This window comes from Papilio machaon, chromosome 11 (genome assembly GCF_912999745.1).
Source record: "Papilio machaon chromosome 11, ilPapMach1.1, whole genome shotgun sequence".
Taxonomy (NCBI): domain Eukaryota; kingdom Metazoa; phylum Arthropoda; class Insecta; order Lepidoptera; family Papilionidae; genus Papilio; species Papilio machaon.
This window is the reverse complement of record NC_059996.1, coordinates 3,145,788-3,173,611: the sequence shown is the minus strand read 5'-3', so window position 1 is coordinate 3,173,611 and position 27,824 is coordinate 3,145,788. Positions and strand designations below refer to the sequence as shown.

The following is a 27,824-nucleotide window of genomic DNA, read 5'->3' as shown; positions in this document are numbered from 1 at the left end:
TTGGCAAGGTCCAAAATACGTTTAAAGTTTGCAATCTATTTTAGAATTTACTCTGTGATAAAAAGCGCGCCACTTTTGCTTCAATTTGACTTTGACGTTGAAAACTAAACTATCGTGAGAACTTTGGGGGACATCAGAAAACATCACGTAATTCGAATAAAAAAAGCAAGAAAAATAGATATTATGCTTTAATTTATCGTACACTTTATTTTTTCTTAAACACTATGTCTACCTTACAACCTATTCAAGCTTTGAACTTAGGTAAGGAGCACTCTTAATGTTTTGTTTCCAATGAATGTCGTTAAACATTTTTATTGTATTGTTTCGAAACCTCTAATATTTATTTACTGTATATATTATACAATCAAACGAGTCGAATTTTCATTGTAGCAAAACTCGCACTAAAACATTAAGTTTATAGTTCAAATTGCATTCAAGTAGATGATAATATATTTTGATAAGAAAGAGCAATTTTTAGTGTTATTTACAAATACAATAAACATGTTGACCTGTACTTGCTAAATTAAAAGACTTGTTTTACAAAAACATCAGCTTTGATCTGTTCAACAAATAATGTTGTGATTGTAAACATATATAATAATTAAAACACAATAATTTACATTATTTTATTAGTCATTGATGAATTAGTAGCATACATTTAATCAAAATACAACATATGACAATATTTTAAATGACATTATAACTTTTGTGACCCTTTTTAATACATATTGGTATCCATTTCATTTTCTTTATCAAAACAGAGACTGCAAAATGCTTACAATTGCAGTAGAAACCCACAGTTTTATTTAATTTTCAGATTCAGTGCAGCAACGGGCATTCATCAAATACTTTAACTCCCTAACAGAGGTGAGTATGGCAGTAGTTACTATAAGTTTGCACCGCACCAAAATATAAATATTGTGTCTCAGCTTTGTATAACTTGTTTCAATCCCTTGTTGACCCTATATAAGCTAGAAACCTCTAAAAGTGAGTCATTATCTGGTTGTAATAGACAACCTCCATAAGCGAGAACCTCAGGAAAAGAGAAACTTCTACCCTTGGTCTCTTGCTTATCATGGTTGGATAATATATGGTGGTCATTAAAACATTTCACTTCATCTCACAATTTTATTTTGAGAAAATTGTGAGATGAAGTGAAAGCGAAAAATGTCAGGTTTTGTTATATAGTTATGTGAAATAAGTGTTTTACTAAAAATGTTTTGAAATTTATCACTTTTAGTTTAATGTGTAGTTTATTCATCATTTAGGTATTAGATTGGAACAAGTTACAAGATATAGAGATATTAATATCAATGCCAATACAATTTTAATGTACTAAAATATTCTCACAGTGTGTGGCACTAAATATGTATTTTTTTTCCGAGTATCAAATCAAAATAAACAAACAGACTTTAAAGCTAAATGTTGGTAAAAAAACATACTTATGTACATGTATTTTATTACTTATTTAATTGTGTACTTTATTAAATTATAAAGCCAATATGACATATTTTAATGTATTACACTAATTTAGTTGAAAAATTATATAGAGGTATCTTATTTATATAGATCTTAATTCTTAACTAACAATAAAATTAACAGATTTTAAAAGTTAGGTTTCCTGGCTAGTTAGTGTTAAAAGTTATTTGCATTGTTAAGAGAACCATGACATTACTTTCTTTTTAGCATTTGTTAGTTTATTATTTACTGACTGCCAAAACCCTTGCTTTTGTGTCTCTGTCTCTGGCTCTGGAGGTGTTAAATCATTTATTTTAATTTGCTGTGTTGCTTCAATTTCTTTTATTTCTTCATTTATCTGTTTCTCATTAAACTTTCGTGAGACTTCCCCTAAATGTAATAATTGTTGGTCTAAAGATTGGGCAAGATTATTTTCAGAATTCCAATCACTTTGATGTTGCTGTTCAAAGTTTTCTAATTGGCTTGGATTTTGTAATTCCTGTGTTTGCTGAAAATCTTCAAAGTGCTGCTGCATATTTTGTTGTTCTTCAGGTTCGTAGTCTGCATTTTTTTGATCCAATTCTTTGTTGATATTTGTTTGATAATAGTCGTTATGATAAGACATTGGATTGTTATGGGTATTGTGTTCAAATTCTTCCTTATTTCTCGATTGCTCTTTATAAATATCTCTTGTTGGTGTAAAAGGTGTAGAAATGCGTTTCTTATTCTGATTAAATATAAACTTATTGTTAATAGCTTGTACTAATTTTTCTTCATTTTCATTTAAGTCTGCTAATATACTTTCATCAATGTTAGTTGAAATTGTTGGGATTGGTGAAATTGTTGTGCTTGTAGTAGTTACAATCTCATCAGAATCTTCACTTTCAATTTTTTTTAGTAAGTCTTGTACTATTTTTAATTCTTTATAATTTAGCATATTAAATTTATTCTTGTCACTATTTGAGTCAGCCGATTGTACGTTTAAATTTCGAGTTAAACTTAAAGAATCTATTTCATTTGGTGTTTTGTTAGGTTTATTTGATTGGGGTATGACTGAGGTTAAATCAGAATCTTCAGGTCCGATGTCACCACGACCTATATCTATTGGCCTTTCATTTTTATCTTGATTTGGTCTCACAATAGGTTTTAATAAATTTGTGTTTAATTGGGGATTTAATGGTTTCGGTGTGTTGTGCGACGAACTTGGTTTACTTTCTTGTTGTGACCAGTCTGCTGAATCTACTTTATTTGGCTTTTGGCTATCATCATTGTCATCGATGTCTTGAAGTGTCTCTTTGGCTATACCATCAATTTTATCCCAAAGACTGCCTAACAGTGAAGAACTTTGTTCATCTTGTGAATGAAAGTCTTTATTGGGCTCAGTATTTTCACTATAAATTTTTTCCCTGCTACCACCTAATGGATGTGTATATTTTTCAGTTGTATATGAGCTTTTTTCTGTTCGTGTCTGTATATGATTAAGATTATGCCAGTTAGCGTTATTCAAACCTAAATTTTCATTTTGTTCAAACGGTTTCTGTTGTACTAAATCTTCTTCCTTTATGTTCCAAGTATTTTGTGTTTGCTGACTATGAAATATTTTGGGAGACCCAAATTCATACATTTCCGAATTTTGGGATTCATCATGTCTGTCAAAATTTTTGTTAGAAGTAACTGTTGAGTCCTGGTTATTTAAATCGGAATTAGAGTTTTCTTGCTGAAAACCTCCCAAATGAAGCATTACATTATTCCAAGGACCTCTAACTGAATCTTTATCTTCGTTTTGTGATAAATTACTTCCACTGTAATGCTTGTTGTCTGTTAATTGAGAATCTTGAGTCTTATTCAGATCAAAAACATTCGATGGTAGACTTTCTTGTTGACCAAATTCTTTGCCATCAAAAACCATTGTAGGTTGTTGTTCATCATGATCCTGTATTTGTTGTTCCAGATCGCCTATTTTAAATATTCAATTTATCATTATTTTTATCCGGAAAGAATTACTCTAAAAGTTTATAAAACGGGCAAAAATGATTGCATGAGATAAAACTTTAATTTTTTTTTTTTTTATTTAGAATTCAGTTTGTTCAAATAGCTAACGGATTTTTTTTAGTTATATGAATTTGAGTTATTTTGTTTATAAAGAAAGTTTATTTTATATATTTTGGCCTTTGAATAGTGACGTTTTTAGAGGAAGAATTTTTATTTATTATTTTGTATACTTACTTTGCGTATGTTGACTGAGGTCTTCCAGTTTTTGCCAACTGCGATTCTGCTGTTGCGTGCTTCCCCAATTTGCTTGTTGCTGTTGTCCGAGGTCTTCTACTTTATCTAATTTATTTTGTGGTTGCTGATCAAAACTTTCTATTTTGTCCCATTGTGTTTGAGTTTGTTGTCCAAAATCTTCTAGCTTATTTAATTTTCCTTGGGTCAAATGACCTATTTCTGGCATATTATCCCATTGGTTTTGACTTTGTTGACCCATAGTATGTAAAGTATCAAATTTTTGATCTGTTTCTTGACTTACGATATTATCCCATTGACTTTGAGGCTGTTGATCTAAATCTTCGAGCTTATCAAACTTTTCCTCGGTTTGTTGTCCTAAATTTTGCAAATTATCCCATTGATGTTCAGGTTGTTGCCCTAAATCTTGTAAATTATCCCACTGGCTTTGAATTTGTTGTCCTAAGTTTTGTGAATTCTCCCAATTACTCTGTTCTTGTTGTCCAAAGCTTTGTAGGTTGTCCCATTGATTTTGTGTTTGCTGCCCCAATTCTTCTAAATTTTCCAAACGGCTCTGTGTTTGCTGTCCATATTCCTCTTGACCTTGGTACATATTTTGGTAAGCTTGAAGCTCAGGTTTATACCGCGAGTCGGAGGAACGAGCTACGCGTACGTGACCTTCTTCGTCACAATCACTATCGAATCCATTTTGTGAAAAGCTATGATGTGCTTGTTTATATTGGGATCCATAATGATGTGATGAATATGCTCCTTGGCTGGCTGAAGCGGCAGTTAATTTCTGAGATTCCTGGCCATCAAACGTACCACTTCCAGCTGGTTTTATGATATAAGGGTCGCCTTGTCTTTCCCAAGACTTATGATACGAATACGAAGATTGGTAACTTTTTGGTTTGGAACTCAGTAATTGCACAAGATTTCCTGAACCAGTAGCACTGGCAATGCGTTCTTCAGAATTGGTTCCGTGGGAAGCTTTGTTATATCCATTTGTATTCGCGTTTAATAGAGAATTGCTACTTGTTTTGTATCCATTTGCATTAGAGGCTAACAATGAACTACTGCTGCCTGTATTGTATTCATTATCATTTGAAGCTACTAAAGAACTACCAGTCAAAGAAGCACTGCGTCTATCAGTGCCATAACCATTTGTGTTTTCTGCCAATGAAGAACTGGAGCTGTGTTTCCTGTTATAACCTGCTTGATATCTAGCCTGACTTAATGACTGAGCATTGGTCGCAAATGCTGTGTTACTCGCTTGTGAATTGTAGGTATTTGAATTGTGTTGAATATTTTCTAAATTTTTTTCTTCATTTAAGTCTCCGCGTGTTTCACTTTGTGCAGGAAAAGGATTTACTGTAGGTATGGCACCAGGGACATTGATTGGCTGAGTATTATGTTTCTCCCATTCCTTGTGGTAACTGTACGAGGACTCATAATGTTTAGGGGCATTTGAGGGCCTGTAGCTTACTTGTTGTCCATCGGTATTCAATATTTCCGCATCTCTATTACTGTTACTGTGCTCAAGGTTAAAAGAGGTATCGGTGTGGTCAGCATCGTAGACTTGAGCAGTGAGCGGCACGGTCCTTCTGATTCCGGGTCTGACGATAACTCTTACAGGAGCGGCAGTTAGGATACGGCTTCGCGTATTGCTTCCATACGCACCTGTGCGATCTAAATTAGAAGCACTTAGATCGTAACCGTGGTGGCTCTGAAAGCCTGAGGTTGAAAGATGGGCAGCTTCACTTCCATAATCGTACCCATGGACGCTCTGCAAATGATCTGCAGATTGCAAATTATCCGTTTGCATTAATTGTTGAGATTGATCGCTGGCTTGATATCCTCTGTATCCTGAACTATGGGCGCGGTTGCTACTGCCGTACGCGCCACCGTTTGATCTAGAATTTTCGAATGCAGCACTCTGTGACATCATTGAAGAATTCGAATTATCAAATGATTCGGTCTCCTCGAAATTTCTTCCTTGGAGATTACTTAAGTCGTAGTGGCCCGAGCCGTAGATTCCCCTAGAGTTTGCAGCGCTGTACACGCTGCCGGTCCTCATTTTATACCCGTCTCCCAATTCACCTTCGACGGTGCGCACGAGTCCGCTCATTTGGTGCTGTGCTAAGCCATCCATGTTGTGCGCCTTTTCATAGTTGCCTCCCATATTGCCTCTTTGAGCCCCATAGAAACCGGACTTACTGCCTTCATCTGAAGAGCTTCTGGAGTATTGGAAATCCTCTTTTTCCTTGTAAAATTCTGGCTTTGCTAAGGCCAAAGCCGTAAAAGCGGCAATGACAAGCAAAAATCTCATTTTGAAAGACTCCTTCTGTAAAATAGAAAATTTTATTTTTAAAATTGTGTTACAGTAATAACGAGGTACTTCTTATACTAAACTTTATTTGAGCACGGCCCGTAGTAAATAATTGTAAACATTAAATACACTTTGCCTCATCAGAGAATTGGACGTAAAATCGGTACTGACCCACTAGCGTTAACTAGTGCTATGTTATATACGAAAGTAATAAAATAGTTATGAAAGCAATTACCGACCGATCTTATATCCAAGTTATAAGCAATTCTTAAAACAATGAATAATGACTGTTTACTTTAATTTGCAAAATTAAATTTTAAAATAATCCTTGATTTCAAAAAATTTATGGAATTTTATATCTTTGCTGTTTATATTATAAGAATAAATGTAGAAGTACGAACAAAGGGATTTGTAATGATTATTTTAATACAAAAACCCTTACTTCAAGGAAAACCTTTTGAAGGTATTCGCTATATATTAAATTAAGTCCAGCAGGCTTATTTTTTAATAATTTTATTCAAAAAATGAAATGTTTTTGCTGTCCTGTGAATCTATCTTAAACCTGCAACTTAATATTGTACCATAACGCGATACAAACTAATCACACGTAATTAACAATCTGATATTTATATTAAAAATCTAATTTGAAATAAATTGTACTAAAAAGTACAAATTTTTATACATTTTATTAGTCGCAACATAAAATCATAAAATACGTTTTATTCTAGAAAGCTTCAACATGGTAGTTTTCTTAAAATGTGTTATATTACGTAATATTTTATATTATTTTTCACAATAAATAAAATGATTCATCAAATATAAACAGTTAAAATAATAATAATCTTATTAAAAAAATAACTTACGATTAATGTGTCTTCCTGGTTCTAAATCATGAATATACTCGCCGAATACGGCACAGTTGTCGCGCTATACTGACTTTGACCGAACGGGAGACGCCAATTTATTGTTTCAATTTTATATCTCAGCTAAGACCTAAGATAACCTCCTGGCCGGTCGTGATTGCTCCGCGTTCTCAGAAGCGGCCATGCAAAATATAACACGTCACATACCTCCTCAATCCTTGACAAGAGACACCTCTATTTTTGTTAGTGATCAATACAACATGAATCACTAGAAATCCTACCAAAACTTTAATATTCCATCTTGTTTTTGTCATGAATCAGCGACATGACATCATGTATTCAATCAGGTGGTGTTACTTAATTGCATTTACTTTGAATGTCATATATTCAAATATCTTCAGTTTTATTATTATTCTGTCTGAAAAAGTTTAGCGATTAACAACTGCACAGTGTTTTTTATGAAAAATCTACACCAAGGGGTTCTTATAGAACCGTAAAGCTATTCTTATTGTAGCAGTTTGTTTTAAAATTAACAATAGGAAATTGGAAGACGATCGTTTTTATATAGGGAACCCTTGATAGAGTCTTAAACAATGAATGGTAAACATATTTGTATTACCTAGACTACACTAAAAAGCCGATGTCCTCAGCACTTGCCATGATAAAGTTCAGAAAACACAAAATACCTACTTTAGCAAGACCAAAACAAAGGCATTAACTATGAATGTATGCAACATTCAACACCAGAGGAACTGTAATCTTTGTAAGAGAATGAGACACAAACGTCTCGATTATTTCAATTATTAACGGGCTGTAGAAAACAGTATGATTTTCAGTTTTTATGAAAGTTTCAAACTCTACGTTTCATCATTTACTTACTTGTAGTCGCATTTTGCACAAAATATAATTATTTTTGGTCTACGTTTTTTATTAAACCAATTTATTTAATTATTTATGCAATGATAAATTTCAAAAGTGTTTGAAAACTTTGAAAATGCTAAAGAACAAAGCGTAACAAACCAAAGATAACTGTCATTGTATTATTTATTGTTTGTTTTCGAAGTTTTATTGTCGCTTATTTTTGTAATAAATCGCTAATGTATTGTGAAGATAAATAGCCCCATTTTAATATTGCTTACATTTAATAAGTAGGACAAAGATACAAGGACAGAAGAAAAAATATAAAATTATCAATTTGTTAATATAGTAACTTGTTATCCCAGACATATTATAGGATAAAGTGGACAAACAAGCCACGGATCCTCTAATTTTACCTGATCACTGACGTCCATAACATCTACAAAACGTGGGGTAAGCGTAGAGTACACTCTGCCTTTTTACAGGACTCCAATCATTTAGTATCAAAAATCATTGATAACAGATAATTTCACATCGCAAACGAGACATGAAGTTGGGTGTTAAAAAATATTGTCAAATAGAAACCATGAATTTTGTTATTTTTCTTGAGACCCATAACGCGACGAGAGCGTCGGTGGCTCAGGTGTTTAGTACTTGACTTGCAATCTGCAGGTCCTGGGTTCGAATCTCGCCATGAACCAATGTGTTCTATTTTCGATTTACAATTGTAAATTTATCGTGATGCAACCTGCACATCTCTGAGACAAAAAATCAATGATAGTGAAATCAACCAAACCGCACTTGGCCAGCGTGGTTGACTATCGCCTAGTCACATTTGGGCGGTTAATCTACGGAATATGCACAGCAATTACAATCTAAAATTCTAGTAGTCAAACTACGTATGATGCAGCACGAAAGTGAAATTAATATCTCACTAACCCGTTATAAAACAATAATGTAACAAATCTAAATAAGTACCTAAAAATATTACCTCAAACTAGATGATTCGTAATTCTTTACACCGTTCTCCCACGCTATAGTCGATTCCTTCATTGGCTTCTTAACCCATAGGAGAAAAAAGATTGAAGTATATGTTTCGCTTATCTACTCTATACTTTAATACCTGAAGACCTCTTAATTCAGTCATCAGCAAATCTCTTTTGATATACAACTAAAAAAATGATGTATATTTCACTGCTGTTTTGTTTGAATTTATTTTACTAAAATGTATTTCCATTGAAATTGATCACAGTCTCAATTTTATTGTGGAGGAACTTATTTCCACCGAAAACCACTGTGTAAATAATGTGTACTGCAATTTTTTCATTAACAATATCGATTGTGTTGTTGCGACGTAATAATTGGATTGAAGTGACCTACCGCGGTATTGCTAAACTGCTGATGTAGTTAAAAGTTAAGCTGTTTTATTTATTAGTTGTCTCAAATCCTAAAAATCCGAAATATTTTCACCAAAAAACTGTACAATTTGTCGCTAAAATACGTAAACTCCAAAATACCTCCGATAAAACACTTTGTTCCCCTAACAACATTAATCCTTATTTCCTTATGCGGGCTTTAAAGCCGTTAGATTTTTTATCAATAAGTGGTATTAATATTTTCATCAGCTCAAAACTTCGGTCGAGTCGTTGCGCAGAACACAACACATAACATAAGAAATGGGTTGTGGGTAAGAGGTAATGCGCAGCCGCCACAAAAGCGAGCTATCTCGCTTATTTCCTATAATCTGTGTCTTTCAAATATAATTATAGTTCCTTTTATGTTACGGATATCTATGGATGTTGATGATCACTCAATAACAATAATTCCACTACTTTTTTGTCCCTTATCATATAAAAACACTGTAGTACTCAAATCCACTCCAGATTTATCACTGTAAGAAAAATGTCGTACTAGATTTATCATCGCTTTGTAATAACAATTGTATATTATTAATACACCAATTTTTGTATTCGTATTAGAACAATACTTGTTTCTTATTGTGCAAACCATTTTCCTCTTCGTTATCTGTTTATTTCACTATGTTTGTGAATAACAAACTTATTGTTTCGCGCAAATGATTGCTAATACAATAAAGTGATTTAATAATTATGATGCTTATTTTATAATTAAGTAACATGTAATGTTTTACTAATAGAACATTTTTTATAGTAAAACGTTTTGTACTAGAGTATTCGATATTTCTGTATTATAATTTCAGATACATTGATATATTTATAAATGGTACCAAGATCAATACGTTGATTAGTTTTTTGTAAAATATACGATATAAAATGCTATTTTATTGGACGCTTAAACATTCAAGATAAAAATAAAGTGTAACAATGAGCTATTATTATAATGTTTTGTCCTAAGTCCCTCTCTTTTATATTTTATCTAAATAAGATTCGCATACTGACTGGTTTAATATCAAAAATACTCTTTTTATATCAGAAACCGCCAACAACAGTTCGTATATTCGACCGCAATGAGTACTACAGCGTTCACGGCGCTGATGCTACGACAGCCGCTCGCGAGGTCTTCTGTTCTATCGCTAATATCAAGAAGATGGGTCTCGAACCAGATAAACTCGACTACCTCGTACTCTCTAAAGGAAATTTTGAAATACTTATCAGGAAACTTTTGTTGGTAAGTTGAATTATTACCTTGGTACACTGAATAGAATAAGGCGATATGATCAAAATGACCATAAACAACAAGGTATTCGACCTTTATAAAAACATTTTTTTTTCTGTTTTTTTCATAGAGAATAAATTTTTTAATGTTGCATCATATTTCTTTAAAGAGTTATTAAAATCCCATATTATCTTATTCCATGTCTATTTCTAGGTGAAGCGATACCGAGTTGAAATATATGTATCGGAAGGATCTACAAAGAATAACGAATGGCGATTAGAGTATAAAGGTTCACCCGGTAATCTTTCGCAATTAGAAGAGGTGTTAGGTGACGGTCTTGGCACTGCCAATGAAAACGCACCTTGCTTGATGGCGGTCAATTTTAAAACGGATGCCGTGACGAAGGTAATTTGAAACATACAACACAATTCACGCGCAAATCTCAGACTGGTAGGTGATTGTACCAATTTTAATTTGTCAATTCTGGCTTCAATCGCCTCATCAACATTTCTGGAACTAAGCCACACCCTTACTTACATTATTACCTTTTAGAATGCAATTTTAGTAGGTACTCTAATGAGACATATTTAAGGTTTTAACCTCTTTTTTTATTTTTATTTTATTAAGAAAGTAGGATAACAATGTATGCGTTTGGTTCAGTGTTAAAATAAGATAAATTAATAGTCAATTTATATTGCCTTATCTAAACTTGACCGTGATGCTTCGTGAATTGCAGAGACCAATTCCGACGCCTTATCTTATACAAAATTTAATAATAACTTATTAGAGGACATCTTACAATAATACATTTAAAACATACTTTGCAACACAACAGAAACTACTATTTAAAATGGCGTGTCTATAACTTAATTACTTATTGTTCGTTCCATCGTTCTTCTGTTGTTGATCTTGTTATTACATATAAACTCTTTATTCAACTAATTTTATTTAGGTATGATAGAATAGCATTACCAACTGGGTATTACCGGACAAAGTTTTTCTACGACATTGATAAGTATGTGGTAAACTTCAGATAAAACCCTCTCAGAAGTCTCAGAAGTGTTTCTGGTATATTAATACTTTTAAGAAATCTTATATATATAAAAATGAATCCCTATATCCCTTGGTCACACCATCACGCGTGAACGGCTGGACCGATTTCACTATTTTTTTTAGGTTTTATAAAGTTCTTATGACAGAAAAAAATTTAAAAAATTCAGATGGTTGGATGGATAATGATGTCTGTTTGAAGGTATCTCCAAAAAGGCTTAATGGATCTTAATGAAATTTGGTATAGATATAAAACATAGTCTGGAAGAACATATAGGCTACATATTAGGTCCTTACATATGAAATTGGCGTTTTTCGTACTGGCCACTTTAATCACGAATTTCTCCTCTTTGGTAAGGAATTCCAAATTCAAATTTGTACAGCTATAGACTCATGTATTTGTGGTTCGATGACCGTCATTCATTTGTTTTTTTTCTTCTGTTTTTTTCTGTTTGCGTCACTCATTTTACAAAATGGAAAACTTAAAATATCGCATTATTTACGAGTACGAGTTCCGCCGTGGCACTAGTGCTGCGGAAACGACTCGAAGGGTGAATGATGTGTATGGCGGTCGTGTTGCAAAAGAAAACACAGCTCGTTTTTGGTTCCAACGTTTTCGTTCTGGAAATTTCGATCTGCAGAACAAGCCCCGTGGACGGCCTGAGACTCAAGTTGATAATGCAGAATTGAAGGCTATTGTGGAAGCGGATCCATCGCAAACCACGTCCGAGTTAGCTGCAGGCTGCGATGTTAGTGATAAAACTGTTTTAATTCACTTGAAGCAAATTGGGAAGATTAAAAAGCTTGAAAGGTGGGTACCTCACGAATTGACTGAAGCAAACCGGCAAACGCGCGTCGACTGTTGCGTTACATTACTAAACCGGCACAATAATGAAGGTATTTTAAACCGAATCATTACCTGTGATGAAAAATGGGTTCTTTACGAAAATCGGAAGCGCTCAGCGCAATGGTTGGATCCTGGCCAGCCAGCCAAATCCTGCCCCAAGCGAAAATTAACCCCAAAAAAGTTACTTGTAAGCGTTTGGTGGACTAGTGGCGGTATTGTTCATTACAGTTTTCTCAAATCTGGCCAGACTATTACGGCTGATGTCTATTGTCAGCAATTGCAAACCATGATGGAAAAGCTAGCGGCTAAACAACCTAGGCTGGTCAATCGCTCCACGCCACTGCTGCTTCACGACAACGCTAGACCACACACTGCGCAACAGACGGCTACTAAATTAGAAGAGCTTCAATTGGAAAGTCTAAGACATCCTCCGTACTCCCCGGACCTTGCTCCAACAGATTACCATTTTTTTCGAAATTTGGATAACTTCTTGCAAGGGAAAAAATTCAACTCCGATGGGGCAGTCCAAATCGCCTTCAATGATTTTATTGATTCCCGTCCGACTGGTTTTTTTAGTAAAGGGATCAATGAACTACCTATGAGATGGCAAAAGTGCATAGAAAATAATGGTTCATACTTTGATTAATTAAATATATTATATTAAAAAATATTCGACTTTTTGTTCCTCCCATACAAAACGCCAATTTCATATGTAAGGACCTAATAATAAGTTTGTTTTTTAATTCCGCGCAGACGAAGTCGCGGGCGACATTACTCTGATATTGTTGACTTATGCGATCAGACGACGCCATTAACTGAACATACATGCATATGACCTGGAAGGTCTAGGGGGGCGAAGGCATGGTAAAAACAAGAGGGGGGTCGTGGAAATCTCCCCCAGAGCGCTATTAGAGATAAGGTAATATATTTTCCAGGGTCGTCTTCTAGGAGTGGCTTGTGTGACGGCCGCCGACTATCAGTTCTCTATCTCGGAGTTCACAGACGATGATTTACTGACGCAGCTGGAGACAATCACTGTGCAGACGGCGCCGGCGGAATGTCTCGTTATACAAGGCGATAATGAGGATGTAAGTAGCAATCTATATTATTTTGTAAGGTTCCTAAATTTATATGCAGGCTTAGATAATAGACTTTTGGTTTCGACCGAATCTATGTTGATTTACTATAGAAAATGTATGAATTCACTAGTAACGTTACGAATTCGTATACTATCGCCCGCTAAAAAAAACTTAATTAGTAGCCTATGTTCTATATTTATATTAAATTTCACCGAGATCCACATTTTTTTAAATTACTGTCTATGTATGGCCGCAATGCCGCCTTTATTCAGAATAATTTTCGGAATGGCTGAACGGAATGGGACCTTGACGGGAAGCTTAGTCTAGTCGTAGTCTTATTATATGCTAGTTTTTTCTGTGCTGACAAAGACGCGGACGACCACTAGTTTTGTGTACAAATAAATATCAAGGTCATGTATAATAAAGTCATGTTTAGGCTGTTATTTATCCTTATTAGCTGATTCTAACTCAGAAATATTACTAACTTAGGAGACGCGGAAATTTTTGTCTCTATGGATTTATGCTTTTTTTTATCACTTTCCAGCAAAAAGCTCTTAAGAAGGTGATGCAAAGAGCCAATGTGACGGTAACAAAATTGAAGAGATCAGATTTCTCCACGGAAGGTCTGATTCAAGATCTGAATCGGTTGCTCAAGTTCAAAGGCAGTCAGTCACAAGATGCTAACGCATTCCCAGAGACGCGCAAGGAAGTCGCCATGTCCAGTTTAGCTGCTGCCATCAGATATACCACATTACTGAATGAAAACACCAACTTTGGAAGGTACTTATCCATCATCAGGCTGTGTCAGTTCTCTGCTAGACATAGGCGCAAGCAAACTTATACCAAAAAATAAATCTAATAGTGATGTATCACTAGAGGGCGTTGAAAATATGTATGTATGTATATGAATGTTTTTTGATCTATATGTATGTATTTATTATTGACATACTATAGGCAAAATAAATGATTTTTTTTTTAATTTATTTATTTCGAGATTTGCCTCCATGTTTTATTTTATTTATACACTTCTAAAGCATTGTCAGTATATATTGTACATCATATTTAATTTTAATATTATAAATGTGAAAGTTTGGATGGATGGATGTTTGTTACTAAGTAATAAGTATCTTTAAAACAGCTTAACGGATTTCGATGAATTTTGTCACAGATGTAGAACATAGTCTGGATGAATACATAGGCTACGTACCTAGTACTATCTTATATCTATTTATATAAAAGAAAGTCGTGTTAGTTACACTATTTATAACTCAAGAACGGCTGAATCGATTTGACTGAAAATTATTGGGCAGGTAGCTTAGAACCAGGAAAAGGACATAGGATAATTTTTACCCCGTTTTCTATATATTTTTTTTTTATTCCGCGCGGACGGAGTCGCGGGTAAAAGCTAGTAGTACTATATAAATAACATTTAAATACTGAGAATAACAACAATTTACATATAAACATGAATACATATGAATAAAAACATTAAATAAATTACGTAATTTTTTTTTATCAGTGGAAATCCACTTTAAATTCCATATATAATCATAATATTATGGTCAAAGTGTTAGCACAACTACGTTGGATACGTTGACCCCAATTATAAATAATATATCAACTTATCTTACACATTTCTTAGGATTTCACTCGTAAACACTAGATAACTTAATCTATAGCAGTTTCTCGAATAAGTTCATAATTATATACCTCGTTTACAAGTTTCATGATAACTTAAACTTTTTATTTATACGTCGTATTTATGTAATTTCCTAAATATTGTACAACTTGATATCAACAGTTCTTATTTAAAGCTTTTTATATATTAAAAAGTTAGTGCTTAGCTTAAATTACATTCATTGGCTGATAATGTTATTTATTGTCTACAAGGTATCGCGACTCTGTCCGTGTGGCATTAAAAACATTAAATAAGTAGTCTATGTGTTCTTTCAGACTATGTTCTACATCTATGCCAAATCTAGATCCGTTGAGCCGTTCTAGAGATACCTTCAAATAAAGATCCATTTAAACATTCGCATTTATAATATTAGTAAGATAGGATTTATTTTAAAGTTTCTGTGTATAAATTTATAATACACTAATGCCTGGTTTTTAATAAATCTGTGATTAACTTATATAGGAACGGCTAAAACAATCACGTACATATGTCCGGTTTCGGCACCGACCAGTGTGCTCGAAAGTAGTCGGTGCTGACACCGGACATATGTACATGAGTGTTTTAGCCGTTCCTATATAAGTTAATGATAATGTCTCACGAAAGTTTGAATAAATCTGTGACTGCAGAGTTATGAAAGTAAATTTGTTTCGATAGGTTTGTTATAATTTCTCATTTACATTAAATTCGACTTACATTTACTCAATAACAATGTACAATTTTCCTATTAGGTACTCTATAACTATTTAAGACTATAAATTTATCGTTCGTTGTAATTTGAAGTAATAAAACTCATCTATATCTATATATATAAAAGAAAGTCGTGTTAGTTACACTATTTATAACTCAAGAACGGCTGAATCGATTTGACTGAAAATTGGTGGGCAGGTAGCTTAGAACCAGGAAACGGACATAGAATAATTTTTACCCCGTTTTCTATTTTTTATTCCGCGCGGACGGAGTCGCGGGTAAAAGCTAGTATAGAAATAAAACCTCACAATTAAGTGATCAATTCTGTTAGAATGAAGTTATGAATGTAACATATTGTTGTCTCACTTCTGTCAAAGAGAATGTAAGGGATAACAATATGTACATACATAATACGAATGGAAAGTTATACAGCATGCAGTTCCACGTGATATATTACGTGAAACACGGAAAATATTATAAATAATAACTTTATTATATATGTAATTTAACATAACTTGCGTAATATAGGAATACTAAGTACTCAATAACTTAATTTATTTTGTTATGATTTTCCATTTTTCGTTTAACAATTCTTTTGAGTTCAATTTATTAACAATACAGTTGTTTATAAATTTAATTAACGCCTGCGTTTTCGTGTAATTATGTAATTAAAAAAAAAACTTGATTATGTAACTTATGCGTTATTACTTACTTTAATCTGTCCACAAATTTCATCGAAATAAGTTCGAACAGTGATAGACGCCATCAACAACATCAGTTGCACGAATTGGCCTCGCTCAGTGAAATACCACGACCACACAGAAGACAGACGTCAAGTGGAAGTAATTCCATGTACAGTCTGATCAGTGTGGTGCCGGAGGACTAATTTTAGTCCTCTTTCCCTTCCCACCCCTTTTCTTATAAGGAAAGGATGAGAAGGAGAGGTGGATTTGATGGAGGAGATGCATAGGAATGTTAAATATTCTCTTTTTGTGTGTCTCCTCCTTCGTTGATTGATGGTAGGCAACGCATCTGTAATTGCGAATGTTTAGCTTCGCCATTTCGGCGAATTTATGTGGCCGCTTGCTTGTTTACCACCTTGTAATATAAAAAAACGTTCATTAGTTCGAGTTACTTGGTAACATCTAAACATTTATTATATCATAATGTAATGATAGATATTTATTAATTATATTAAACTGTCTCCAGGTTCCATCTGACCACGATCACAACTGCTGGCTTCCTACACCTGGATGCAGCAGCACTGACCGCGCTCAATGTATTCCCAGAACTGGGCGACATCTCGCACTCGCCCACACGAAGTATCTACGGTCTGCTCGACAGATGTCGCACTCAGCACGGAAAACGGTCAGATATTTTATTAACTAACATACTTTTTTATTTTTAGACTAACTGTCACCCTCCGTTCGGGAGGAAACAAAAAAAAGTTGTTTAGTAGCCTATGTGTTCTTGACTATATTCTCCAATTGTTACAAAATTTATCAATATCCGTTCTGTCGTTCTGAAAATACCTTAATATTCATCCATCCATCCATTCATCCAAACATTGCATTTATAATATTAGTAAAATTATTTTAGGACAGTAACACTTGGGCTTTCACAGATCACTACCGTAGTTTCAAGAACAAACATAGATACACTTAATTTTTTTATTTAAGGAGACCTAGCTCATTATATATTAGGTCCTTACATATGAAATTGGCGTTTTTCGTACTGGCCACTTTAATCACGAATTTCTCCTCTTTGGTAAGGAATTCCAAATTCAAATTTATACAGCTATAGACTCATGTATTTGTGGTTCGATGAACGTCATTCATTTGTTTTTTTTCTTCTGTTTTTTTCTGTTTGCGTCACTCATTTTACAAAATGGAAAACGTAAAATATCGCATTATTTACGAGTACGAGTTCCGCCGTGGCACTAGTGCTGCGGAAACGACTCGAAGGGTGAATGATGTGTATGGCGGTCGTGTTGCAAAAGAAAACACAGTTCGTTTTTGGTTCCAAAGTGTTCGTTCTGGAAATTTCGATCTGCAGAACAAGCCCCGTGGACGGCCTGAGACTCAAGTTGATAATGAAGAGTTAAAGGCTATTGTGGAAGCGGATCCATCGCAAACCACGTCCGAGTTAGCTGCAGGCTGCGATGTTAGTGATAAAACTGTTTTAATTCACTTGAAGCAAATTGGGAAGATTAAAAAGCTTGAAAGGTGGGTACCTCACGAATTGACTGAAGCAAACCGGCAAACGCGCGTCGACTGTTGCGTTACATTACTAAACCGGCACAATAATGAAGGTATTTTAAACCGAATCATTACCTGTGATGAAAAATGGGTTCTTTACGAAAATCGGAAGCGCTCAGCGCAATGGTTGGATCCTGGCCAGCCAGCCAAATCCTGCCCCAAGCGAAAATTAACCCCAAAAAAGTTACTTGTAAGCGTTTGGTGGACTAGTGGCGGTATTGTTCATTACAGTTTTCTCAAATCTGGCCAGACTATTACGGCTGATGTCTATTGTCAGCAATTGCAAACCATGATGGAAAAGCTAGCGGCTAAACAACCTAGGCTGGTCAATCGCTCCACGCCACTGCTGCTTCACGACAACGCTAGACCACACACTGCGCAACAGACGGCTACTAAATTAGAAGAGCTTCAATTGGAAAGTCTAAGACATCCTCCGTACTCCCCGGACCTTGCTCCAACAGATTACCATTTTTTTCGAAATTTGGATAACTTCTTGCAAGGGAAAAAATTCAACTCCGATGGGGCAGTCCAAATCGCCTTCAATGATTTTATTGATTCCCGTCCGACTGGTTTTTTTAGTAAAGGGATCAATGAACTACCTATGAGATGGCAAAAGTGCATAGAAAATAATGGTTCATACTTTGATTAATTAAATATATTATATTAAAAAATATTCGACTTTTTGTTCCTCCCATACAAAACGCCAATTTCATATGTAAGGACCTAATATTTAAAGATTATTAAAGACATCATACTTACTTACTCTGCTGGCGCAGCGACCCAAAGTGGGTCTTGGCCTCCGACATAAGAGATCGCCAGAGTCGTCTGTCCTGTGCCTTCTCCTGCCACTGCATCGCTTGTAGCTCCAGCAAGTCTAACTCTACAGCGTCTCGCCAGCATATCTAGGTCGGCGGCCAGTCGGGGTCCCGAGATACGCTGCTTTGGCATTCCGATCTTCCCCACCCTCATAAGGTGGCCAAACCATCGGAATCTGTGAGCTTTGGCTTCCCCTTTGATATTCGGATTAAAGACATCAACAACAGCGAAAGTTGTAGTTTACCTCCACTACACCTAAGTAAAGTATGTTCTCTTCTCAGTTTGTTGGCACAATGGCTACGTCAGCCGCTACGAGATATCAACTTGATCAACGAGCGGCTGGACATCGTCCAGGTGTTGATGGAGAGGTCACAGGTGCGGCTGCAGCTGCATGAGCTGCTGCGGCGTGCGCCCGACCTGCAGGCCCTCGCACGTCGTCTCACCAGGAAGAAAGCCAGTCTACACGACTGTTACAGGATCTATCAGGTGAATGGAACAAAAGGAATATGGGGTTCATTTTATGCTGGTCATCACAAATATCTTAACTAGTTGGTCATCGTACAACCTGGATCTTTCATAGACCCCCAAGTGTTCACGGAAAATCCAAAATCCACGTTGTATGGCGAGATTTTTTTTTTATATTACAAGGTGGCAAACGAGCAAGCGGCCACATGAATTCGCCGAAATGGCGAAGCGACCGCTGCCCATAGACATTCGCAATTGCAGATGCGTTGCCTACCCCCAATCGACGAAGGAAGAGACGCACAAAAAGAGAATATTTAACCTTTCTATACATCTCCTTCTCCATCAAATCCACCTCCTCTTCCCATCTTTTCTTTATAAGAAAAGGGTGGGAAGGAAAAGAGGACTAAGTTAAAGATTAACCATTTGAAGCATTCGGAGTAAAATAGAGATAATCGTTATAATATTAAAATCACACAGAAGACGTATGTAAAGTTGAAGTATTGCCGGTTTTCAGAGGGTAAATTTGGTCCTTCTCTACCGATTATTTTTAATAACGAAAGCCGTATATTCATTTATTTAACAACTAGATATTTTTTCAGGCAATAGAGAGACTGCCGTCTTTACTACAATGTCTAGCGCAGGCGGATAACGCGACCGTGCACGCGGCGCTCTCAGAACCTATATCAGAACTTCACAGCCATCTTGAGAAGTTCCAGCAGATGATTGAAACTACAGTCGATATGGAGGCTGTAGATAGAGGTACCAAGTTACTTTAAAATAACAACACACACGAGCAACAAGCACACTCTTAGTTCACATCAGTGTTTCTCAAACTGGGCTTTGAAAACTTGGGGTTTGAAAAATAGAGGGGAGCGTTAAGGGGCCAGAAAAAACTTGAGAGGTGTGTTGGGACACCCGGATGGAACGAAGTTCCTTTCTATTAATTAGTGAAGGAACCAATGTTTATTCTATGAATAAAAAACTTAAGTCTTCACAAGAAGTACATTTTATTTCTATGAATTTTCGTTATATATTGTCACGTCGTTGCCATGGTGAAGTAGCGCTCATTCGTCGTTAACATACTTACTATAGCAAAAAGTGTCGTGACAACTTTTCGTAAGAATTTTTTCCGTCTAGCCCCCTTTCACAACGCGCGATAAGGAACTTCGTTCCAAAAAATGGGAGCACAAAAAGGGCCAGAAATTAAATTGCACTTAAACACACTTACTACACAATAGCGAATAATTCGTTTATATTTTTACCCTGTAGGATGTTATGAAAACTTAAAATACTTAACATATATTTCGTATGAAATCCCGCACAATGTACATAATCAAGTTTGTAACAAGTTTCTGATAAAGTTGTGACTGATAAAGGAATATGATTAATGATAGTTAAAAAATTAGAACAATTTTACCTTAATTACATTGAACCAGAAATTATTTTAACTCACTGGTAAAAAATTCTAGTTTAGAATGTAAGTTTAAACAACCAAATTAATTAAAGTAATGAAATTGTGGTTCTTAAGTTTTAGGGGTGTATAAAAAATGGGGGGGGGGCGATGATAAATAATTGAATTTCCAAGGGTCGATAAAAGAAATAAGTTTGATAATCACTGATTTACATGGTTATATTATTCCAGTTCGATCGAATTCAGAACTGGATTACAACTGGAATATAAATACATACTGGAATGCACTATATAGATTGGAATATTGTAAACTGGGAATTAAAATCAATTCCTTGTGTAATTCCAGGTGAATACCTAGTGAAGGCGTCATTTGACGAACAGCTGCAGAGTCTACGTAGCGAGCTGGACAGGTTGCAGGTGGCGGCGGAGAGACAGCTACGAGCAGCAGCAGACAGCCTCGGCCTAGATCCAGGCAAGACTATCAAGTTGGAAAATAATCCACAGAATGGATTTTATTTTAGGTATGTTAAATGCTTAAACGCTTTTAATGGAAATGAGAAATTATTTATTAGATATGTTAGTCTATTAGTGTTAGGCTTAATATCCTTGTTAGGCTGTTAAGAAGGCTATCTCTCCAGATGACAGAGGTGCTACTGTCGCTGGTAGTTCTGTCGGAAAATATCTAAAATGGGCATAGAAAATGTCATATTAAAACATGACATGACAGTACTAAAAAGACTTTGTGACCCTTTTTTGACATTATAATTTATTTTGACTTATGCCCACCTAGTATCATATCCTTGTCAAACTATACATATGTCATTGGCTAACAATGTAATCTACTGTGTATGGATTTATGTTTGTACTTAATAAATCTATGATTCATCTTGATCAGCAACGTTCCCACCGAGGGGTTCGGAGCCTACTCCAAGTTAGGGGTGACTAGGTATGACCTACGTTGGCTAAGTGTAGGTTGACTTCACACATATCATTGAATTTCTTCTCAGATATGTGCAGCATCACGATGTTTACCTTAAACGTAAGAACGTCAGATAAATGTACATATGTAAATCGAAAATCGAAAAACACATTGGTACATGACGAGATTCGAACCCAGGACCTGCAGATTGCAAGTCAAGTGCTTAACCCCTCAACCACCGACGCTCTCTATGAATCTATGATTACTGTCTTTTAAAGGTAAAATTTTTTTAGAAATACCACCACTTAAACACTCGTAATAAAAAAATATTGCTGTCTTAGTTTTTTAATGTGAAATAGTGATAAATTGATATAACGAATGAACGATCAATTAAAACTTATCCCACTGATAAAGACAAGGAGATGACAGAAATGACAAATATTACAACTAGTAGTACAATAAATAGTTACGTATAATAAAAATTTATTTTCAGAATAACAAATAAAGAAGAGCATGCGATTCGTGGCAGTAAGAAGTTTACAATAATTGATGCGGTGAAGGGAGGAGTCAGATTCAAGAACAACTCATTGGAGAACATCACAGATGAATATGTGCAGACTAAAGATACCTATGAAAGGGAACAGGACAAAGTTGTTGCTGAAATTGTTAATATTGCATGTTAGTACAAAATTAAATTAATATATCTATATCTAATATATAAAATTCTCGTGTCGCGGTGTTTGTGGTTAAACTCCTCCGAAACGGCTTGACCGATTCTCATGAAATTTTGTGAGCATATTTAGTAGGTCTGAGAATCGGCCAACATCTTTTTTTTTTTTTTTAACTGCTTGCGGTCGGAGTCGCGGGCGACAGCTAGTAGTTAATAAAATTGAAGGGTCTGTCTGTAATGTTAAAAAAATAATTTCGTACTTATAGTAAAATAACGACTGGACCGATTTTCACGGGACTTTTACTGGAAGGTAGTTGTGTAGTAACTTAAGCTAAAAAGTTTTTTTTATTTATTCTTAAATTAACGCTGAAATCAAAGATATTTTGTACATTTATATCTCGTTATGATGCTGATTCTTTTAGAATTTGACACTTAAGATCAATAAATCTTACTAATATTATAAATGCGAATGTTTGAATGGATGGATGTTTGTTAGAAGGCATCTCCAGAACGGCTGAATGGATCTCGTTGAAATTTGACTCAGATGTAGAACATAGTCTGGAAGAACACATAAGCTACTTATTTTTTTTTTAATTCCGCACGGATGAAGTCGCAAGCAACAGTTAGTGATCTAATAATTAATGCTTTATTATATTTGTAAGCATCAATAGCTTAATGGTACAGATGTACGGACATGGTGATGGGTTCGAATCCTCCATACGTCCTACCACAAGTTAAGAGCTTAGTTAAAATTAATTATTTCAATTATAACCTAATATTTTATGTTATTTTATAGCTGGATATTCCGAATGTTTATTCAACTTGTCACATATGATATCCCGCGTGGACGTGTTGGTGTCAATGTCGGTGGCGGCTTGTTCTGCGCCGTTACCATATTGCCGGCCTGTGATCACTGACAGTATGGAGGAGCTGCTGCTCAGTGAGGTCCGCCATCCTTGCCTCGAGGTGCAGGAAGGTGTCTCTTACATACCTAACGATGTTCACTTCAAACGAGGTTACTATTGTCCTATTTTTTTTTTATGTGAAACATCTATAGGCTCACTTGTAAACTGAATTGTTGGCGTGGCGACGCTTGCCGTGGCGACGGGTCGCCACGCTATACTTAGGTATACATATATATATTTTATGTGTAGTAGAGTGTACGGTGTGGCGACGGGTCGCCACGCTATACTGAGGTAGACATATATATATTTTATTTTAATAATATTATCTTTTATGCATATTACTTGTACACACACGATGTTTCACATCTGGCAGGCGTCCCATGACGGCTCACATTTTTAGTTTATTTTGTAAATTGAAACTATTTCAAGTGGTTTTAATTAATATATATCTCGTGTATAGTCAAGACCTTACTTCATAGGATCATTTTTATAGTTAGTTCTTCACGAGACACGTGTATAGTTAAACAAGGATAATATCTGGTCTTGTGACAGTGGCACTGCTATCGCGGTTAGTCCTGTCATAAAATATATAAAACTTTTTTGATATTGATTGGGGTGGCGTTAAATCATCCTAATTTAGTTTAACTTATGCCTACTGGCCCAGATATCCTTGTTGACCTATACGTCCGAATTTTATAAGTTAACAACGGCCAAAACTTTAAGGTTTGGGAGATGATGATGAACCGCGATTTCATGATGTAATCCTCTCCGATATCGGCCACGGCGACTGTTTTCAACTCAGGTTTTGCCGTTCATGTGCTCGCATGTGGCTTAGGTATTCAATTTTGTTTGTAAAAATCCTCGCACATTACGGACATGAGAGAACACCGTTCACGTAATTATAGCTGATAGCCGCAGGTGGACGGGCTTTCAGCTCGTCGCCTCTGGCATCCAGCTCAAGGAGCGATTATCTTTATAAGACTGACTATGATATGACTGAACTATACCTAATGATGTAAGAACGAAAGTTCGCAATTCATTTCACATTATAAACCTTTAGATAATAAAATACAGGTAAATGCGTGATGCATATAATAACTGGTGCAAACATGGGCGGCAAGTCTACATGGATGAGGTCGTGCGGTGCGGCGGTGTTACTGGCGCACGCCGGCTGCCCGGTGCCCGCCTCCGCTGCCCGACTGCCGCTACTACGCTCTCTACGTGCACGACTCGGCGCTGCGGACAAGGAGCAGCACGCCCACAGCACCTTCATGCTGGAGATGCTGGATACAGCTGCTATACTTAGAGTAATATCACTTGACTACCGTAATTGAGATGAATAGACATAGAACTAAGATCAACAAGGATATCTAGGCTGTCGAAATAAGAGCTTATATCGCGGTTATTTTGATGTAAAACATCTATAGGATCACTTGTAAACCGAATCGTTGGCGTGGCGACGCTTGCCGTGGCGACGGGTCGCCAAGCTATACTGAGGTATACATATATATGTCGGCGCCCGCGCGCCACCTGAGCGAAACTGTAAACAACACGTGCACTGATCACGTCACCGATTGCGTCATTCGATGCCCCCACTCTCCCCACTACTAGCTCTGCCGCTATAAAAGACGTGCAACATTATTTGAAAGGCAGTCTTGGCTCTGGCGTGGCTCGGTGCACTAGTTGTACTTCGCTTGCTTAACCTAGACGCTTCGGATAGTTAATTTGTGGAAACGAATTAATTATTATTCCGGTGCTATAATTTGGTCCCTAGACTAATTATACCCGGTTATTATTTAAGGCTAATTTATTGAATTGTTACTTTAGAACATAGTTTAGTTTAATGGTTAATTAAATGTCATTAGTCCTGTGATTTTGCTAAAAACTATTGTAAAGTTTAAAGTAGCTTCATTCTTTTAATTATGGCTGATCCTCTTCCTACATATATATTTTATTTTAATAATATTTAATATTATTTATTATTATTTATTCATTCATTCATTTATTTATTTAATATTTTATGCATATTACTTGTACACACACGATGTTTCACATCTGCCAGGTGTCCCATGACGGCTCACAAGATTTTTTTTTATAATTAAATGTCTAAATCTATATAGGCATTGGAAATGACTTAAAAAACATGACAATACAGGATTTTGTGACACTTTTTGATATTGACTTGGGGGGCGCTAGTGTGCTGTCATAATTTAGTTGACTTATGCACACCGGGTCACTTACCTTGTTGATAATATAGTTTTTACATCATTATATTGAATTATTTTTAATTATTAACTGTTTACTACATTTATTTTACTTCAGTGATTTGTTAACGAAAATCATTGCATAGTACAGTTTTCAAATGTTATCATTATACTAGATAGTTATACTAGTTAATCATTATACTAGAGGAGATTATATTATTTTAGTAAGATATATCTACACTTAGCGAGTGTTTAATTATTACTAATGTATTCTAAGTGCGGTAGTAATGTATGTTGCAGACGGCGACTCCTGACAGCTTGGTGCTGATAGACGAGTTAGGACGCGGCACTTCCACATACGAGGGCTGCGGCATCGCCTGGGCCATCGCTGAGTCTGTATAAACTTCATTAATATATCTATATATATAAAAGAAAGTGGTGTTAGTTACACTATTTATAACTCAAAATCGGTGAAACTGATTTAGCTGAAAATTGATGGGGAGGTAGCTTAGAACTAGGAGACGGACATAGGAACTTTTTTATTTTGTGTGCATTTTTTTATTCCGCGCGGACGAAGTCGCGGGTAAAAGCTAGTACTTAATATTTAATATTTTTAATAATGATAACTAGCTTTCACTATGATCTTTAATTACTTATTACGTACTCGTACTTTGTGTTTTTTTAATCAATTTTTCAAGACAATTAAAACGAGTCCAAAATCGATGAGAATGTGTCGTTTAATTGCAAAGTTCCTCCATCATGAGATCAACATCATTTCATTATAATATTGCATTGTCACATAATTTATAAATGTATGCAAAATTTCAGCTTATTAAATAAACCAGGAAGTGAGTTAAATTTGATTTTCAAGATTTATGACAGGTTAAACTAAATAAATCTTGTAAAAAATTTTTTGCTTAATAACTGTATTTATTGATTTTTGGGCCTGTTTACTACAGTCACTGTTTGCCTTGAAGAGGCATTTAGTTTCACCGGGCGCAGATGGTGCTTAGCCTAAACCTTGTTGTGTATGACAGTATTATCAAGTAAATATTTGATTATCAGGAAATTGGCAACAGAATCTCAATGTTTCTGTCTATTCGCGACACATTATCACGAGCTGACACGTCTGGAGGCACAGCATCCCGGTGTCATTGTGAACTCGCACGCGCAGGCGTCTGTGGTGGACGGTCAGCTGCTGCTGCTGCACCGCATCCAGCCCGGCGCAGCACCACACTCGCTTGGCCTGCACGTCGCCAAGCTGGCTGATCTGCCGGACTACATCATACAGGTTCATTTTAACAGGGAGACAGGAATAATGATTACCTGGTCCAGTTACTTGAGGATGACCAAAAATATCACAGCATGTCTTCAAGACTTCGCTATAACCAATATGTTAAGAACCATAGATTTATTCAGTATTCTAGTTTATAAAATAGAACTAGTATGAATCTATATATATAAAAGAAAGTCGTGTTAGTTACACTATTTATAACTTAAGAACGGCTGAATCGATTTAACTGAAAATTGGTGGGCAGGTAGCTTAGAACCAGGAAACGGAAATAGGATAATTTTTACCCCGTTTTCTATTTTTTATTCCGCGCGGACGGAGTCGCGGGTAAAAGCTAGTTTAGAATATTAGTTTTTTTTTTTTGTAATAACCTATTGTTTCTCCTTTATTTAGTACGCTGAAGAGAAGCAATCTCAACTCGAAACGAATCTATTCGAGATCGAGGCGTCTATGAAATCTCAAGAAGCTTCAGAAGGACAAGAAATTATATTAGATTTCTTACGTAAATGCAAACAGATAAATGAGACTGCGACATCAGACGAGGAGATGATGAAGGAGATTGACAAGTTGAAACGAGAGCTTCAACAACACAACAGTAAATATTTGCAGTCTCTTATTGCGTGATCATTTTGTTTGTATTAAAAATAAACTGTCCATATTCATCTGTCATTTATTTAACCCTATGGTCTTAGAACTCATCGTTGGTTTCTGAGACCTAAATTCTTGTATAAAAAATATCATCCCTCTAATTATCTTTGACAAAATAGAAATAATAGTATAACAGAGATTTTGGTCTCAGAAACCAATTATCAGTGACAAATAATATCTTCCTTTACATTCTCTTAAAAAAAGAGATAATCAATATGTCAAAATGACTGTCAAAATTTATAATCCACAATAACCTGAAAAATGACCATTTTGTAGAAAAAAAATTATCATATAACTATGGAGTGAACTAAAACTTCATTAGCTTATCGCTGGTTTCCGAGACTAAGATCCCCGTTTAAAATCTATGTTTTGTTAAAGGGGATGTTGATGTGTACCACTATTTTGGTATCAGATAACAACAATATCATATAACTTACGTTTTTATAGTTGGTTTTTTTTTTTTGTTTATTTTTGATAAACTATAAAAAAAAACTACTCTTTGACAGTATAGATTAGTTATTTTTTTTTAAA

General features: G+C 35.3%; 2 protein-coding genes and 1 non-coding gene across 3 annotated transcripts; 2 read left to right on the top strand and 1 right to left on the bottom strand.

The window, feature by feature from the left end:
• Nucleotides 1-7: 7 nt before the first annotated feature.
• On the top strand, nucleotides 8-27,329 carry LOC106713550 (DNA mismatch repair protein Msh2). The gene is made up of 16 exons (XM_045680005.1): nucleotides 8-261; nucleotides 818-867; nucleotides 10,183-10,377; nucleotides 10,579-10,770; nucleotides 13,198-13,350; nucleotides 13,886-14,121; nucleotides 16,916-17,074; nucleotides 19,062-19,266; nucleotides 19,845-20,004; nucleotides 21,003-21,177; nucleotides 22,069-22,253; nucleotides 23,042-23,260; nucleotides 24,225-24,457; nucleotides 25,655-25,746; nucleotides 26,420-26,645; nucleotides 27,039-27,329. The coding sequence occupies exons 1-16, from the start codon at nucleotides 225-227 to the stop codon at nucleotides 27,267-27,269; spliced, it is 2,748 nt and encodes a 915-aa protein (XP_045535961.1). The 5' UTR covers nucleotides 8-224; the 3' UTR covers nucleotides 27,270-27,329.
• On the bottom strand, nucleotides 1,547-6,052 carry LOC106714007 (uncharacterized protein DDB_G0283357). The gene is made up of 2 exons (XM_014506932.2): nucleotides 3,685-6,052; nucleotides 1,547-3,414 (listed from the first exon to the last, which is right to left on the bottom strand). The coding sequence occupies exons 1-2, from the start codon at nucleotides 6,008-6,010 to the stop codon at nucleotides 1,655-1,657; spliced, it is 4,086 nt and encodes a 1,361-aa protein (XP_014362418.2). The 5' UTR covers nucleotides 6,011-6,052; the 3' UTR covers nucleotides 1,547-1,654.
• Nucleotides 23,613-23,697, top strand: LOC123721428. Its single transcript, XR_006756233.1, has one exon. It is a non-coding gene; the product is annotated as a small nucleolar RNA U3 (small nucleolar RNA).
• Nucleotides 27,330-27,824: the final 495 nt, after the last annotated feature.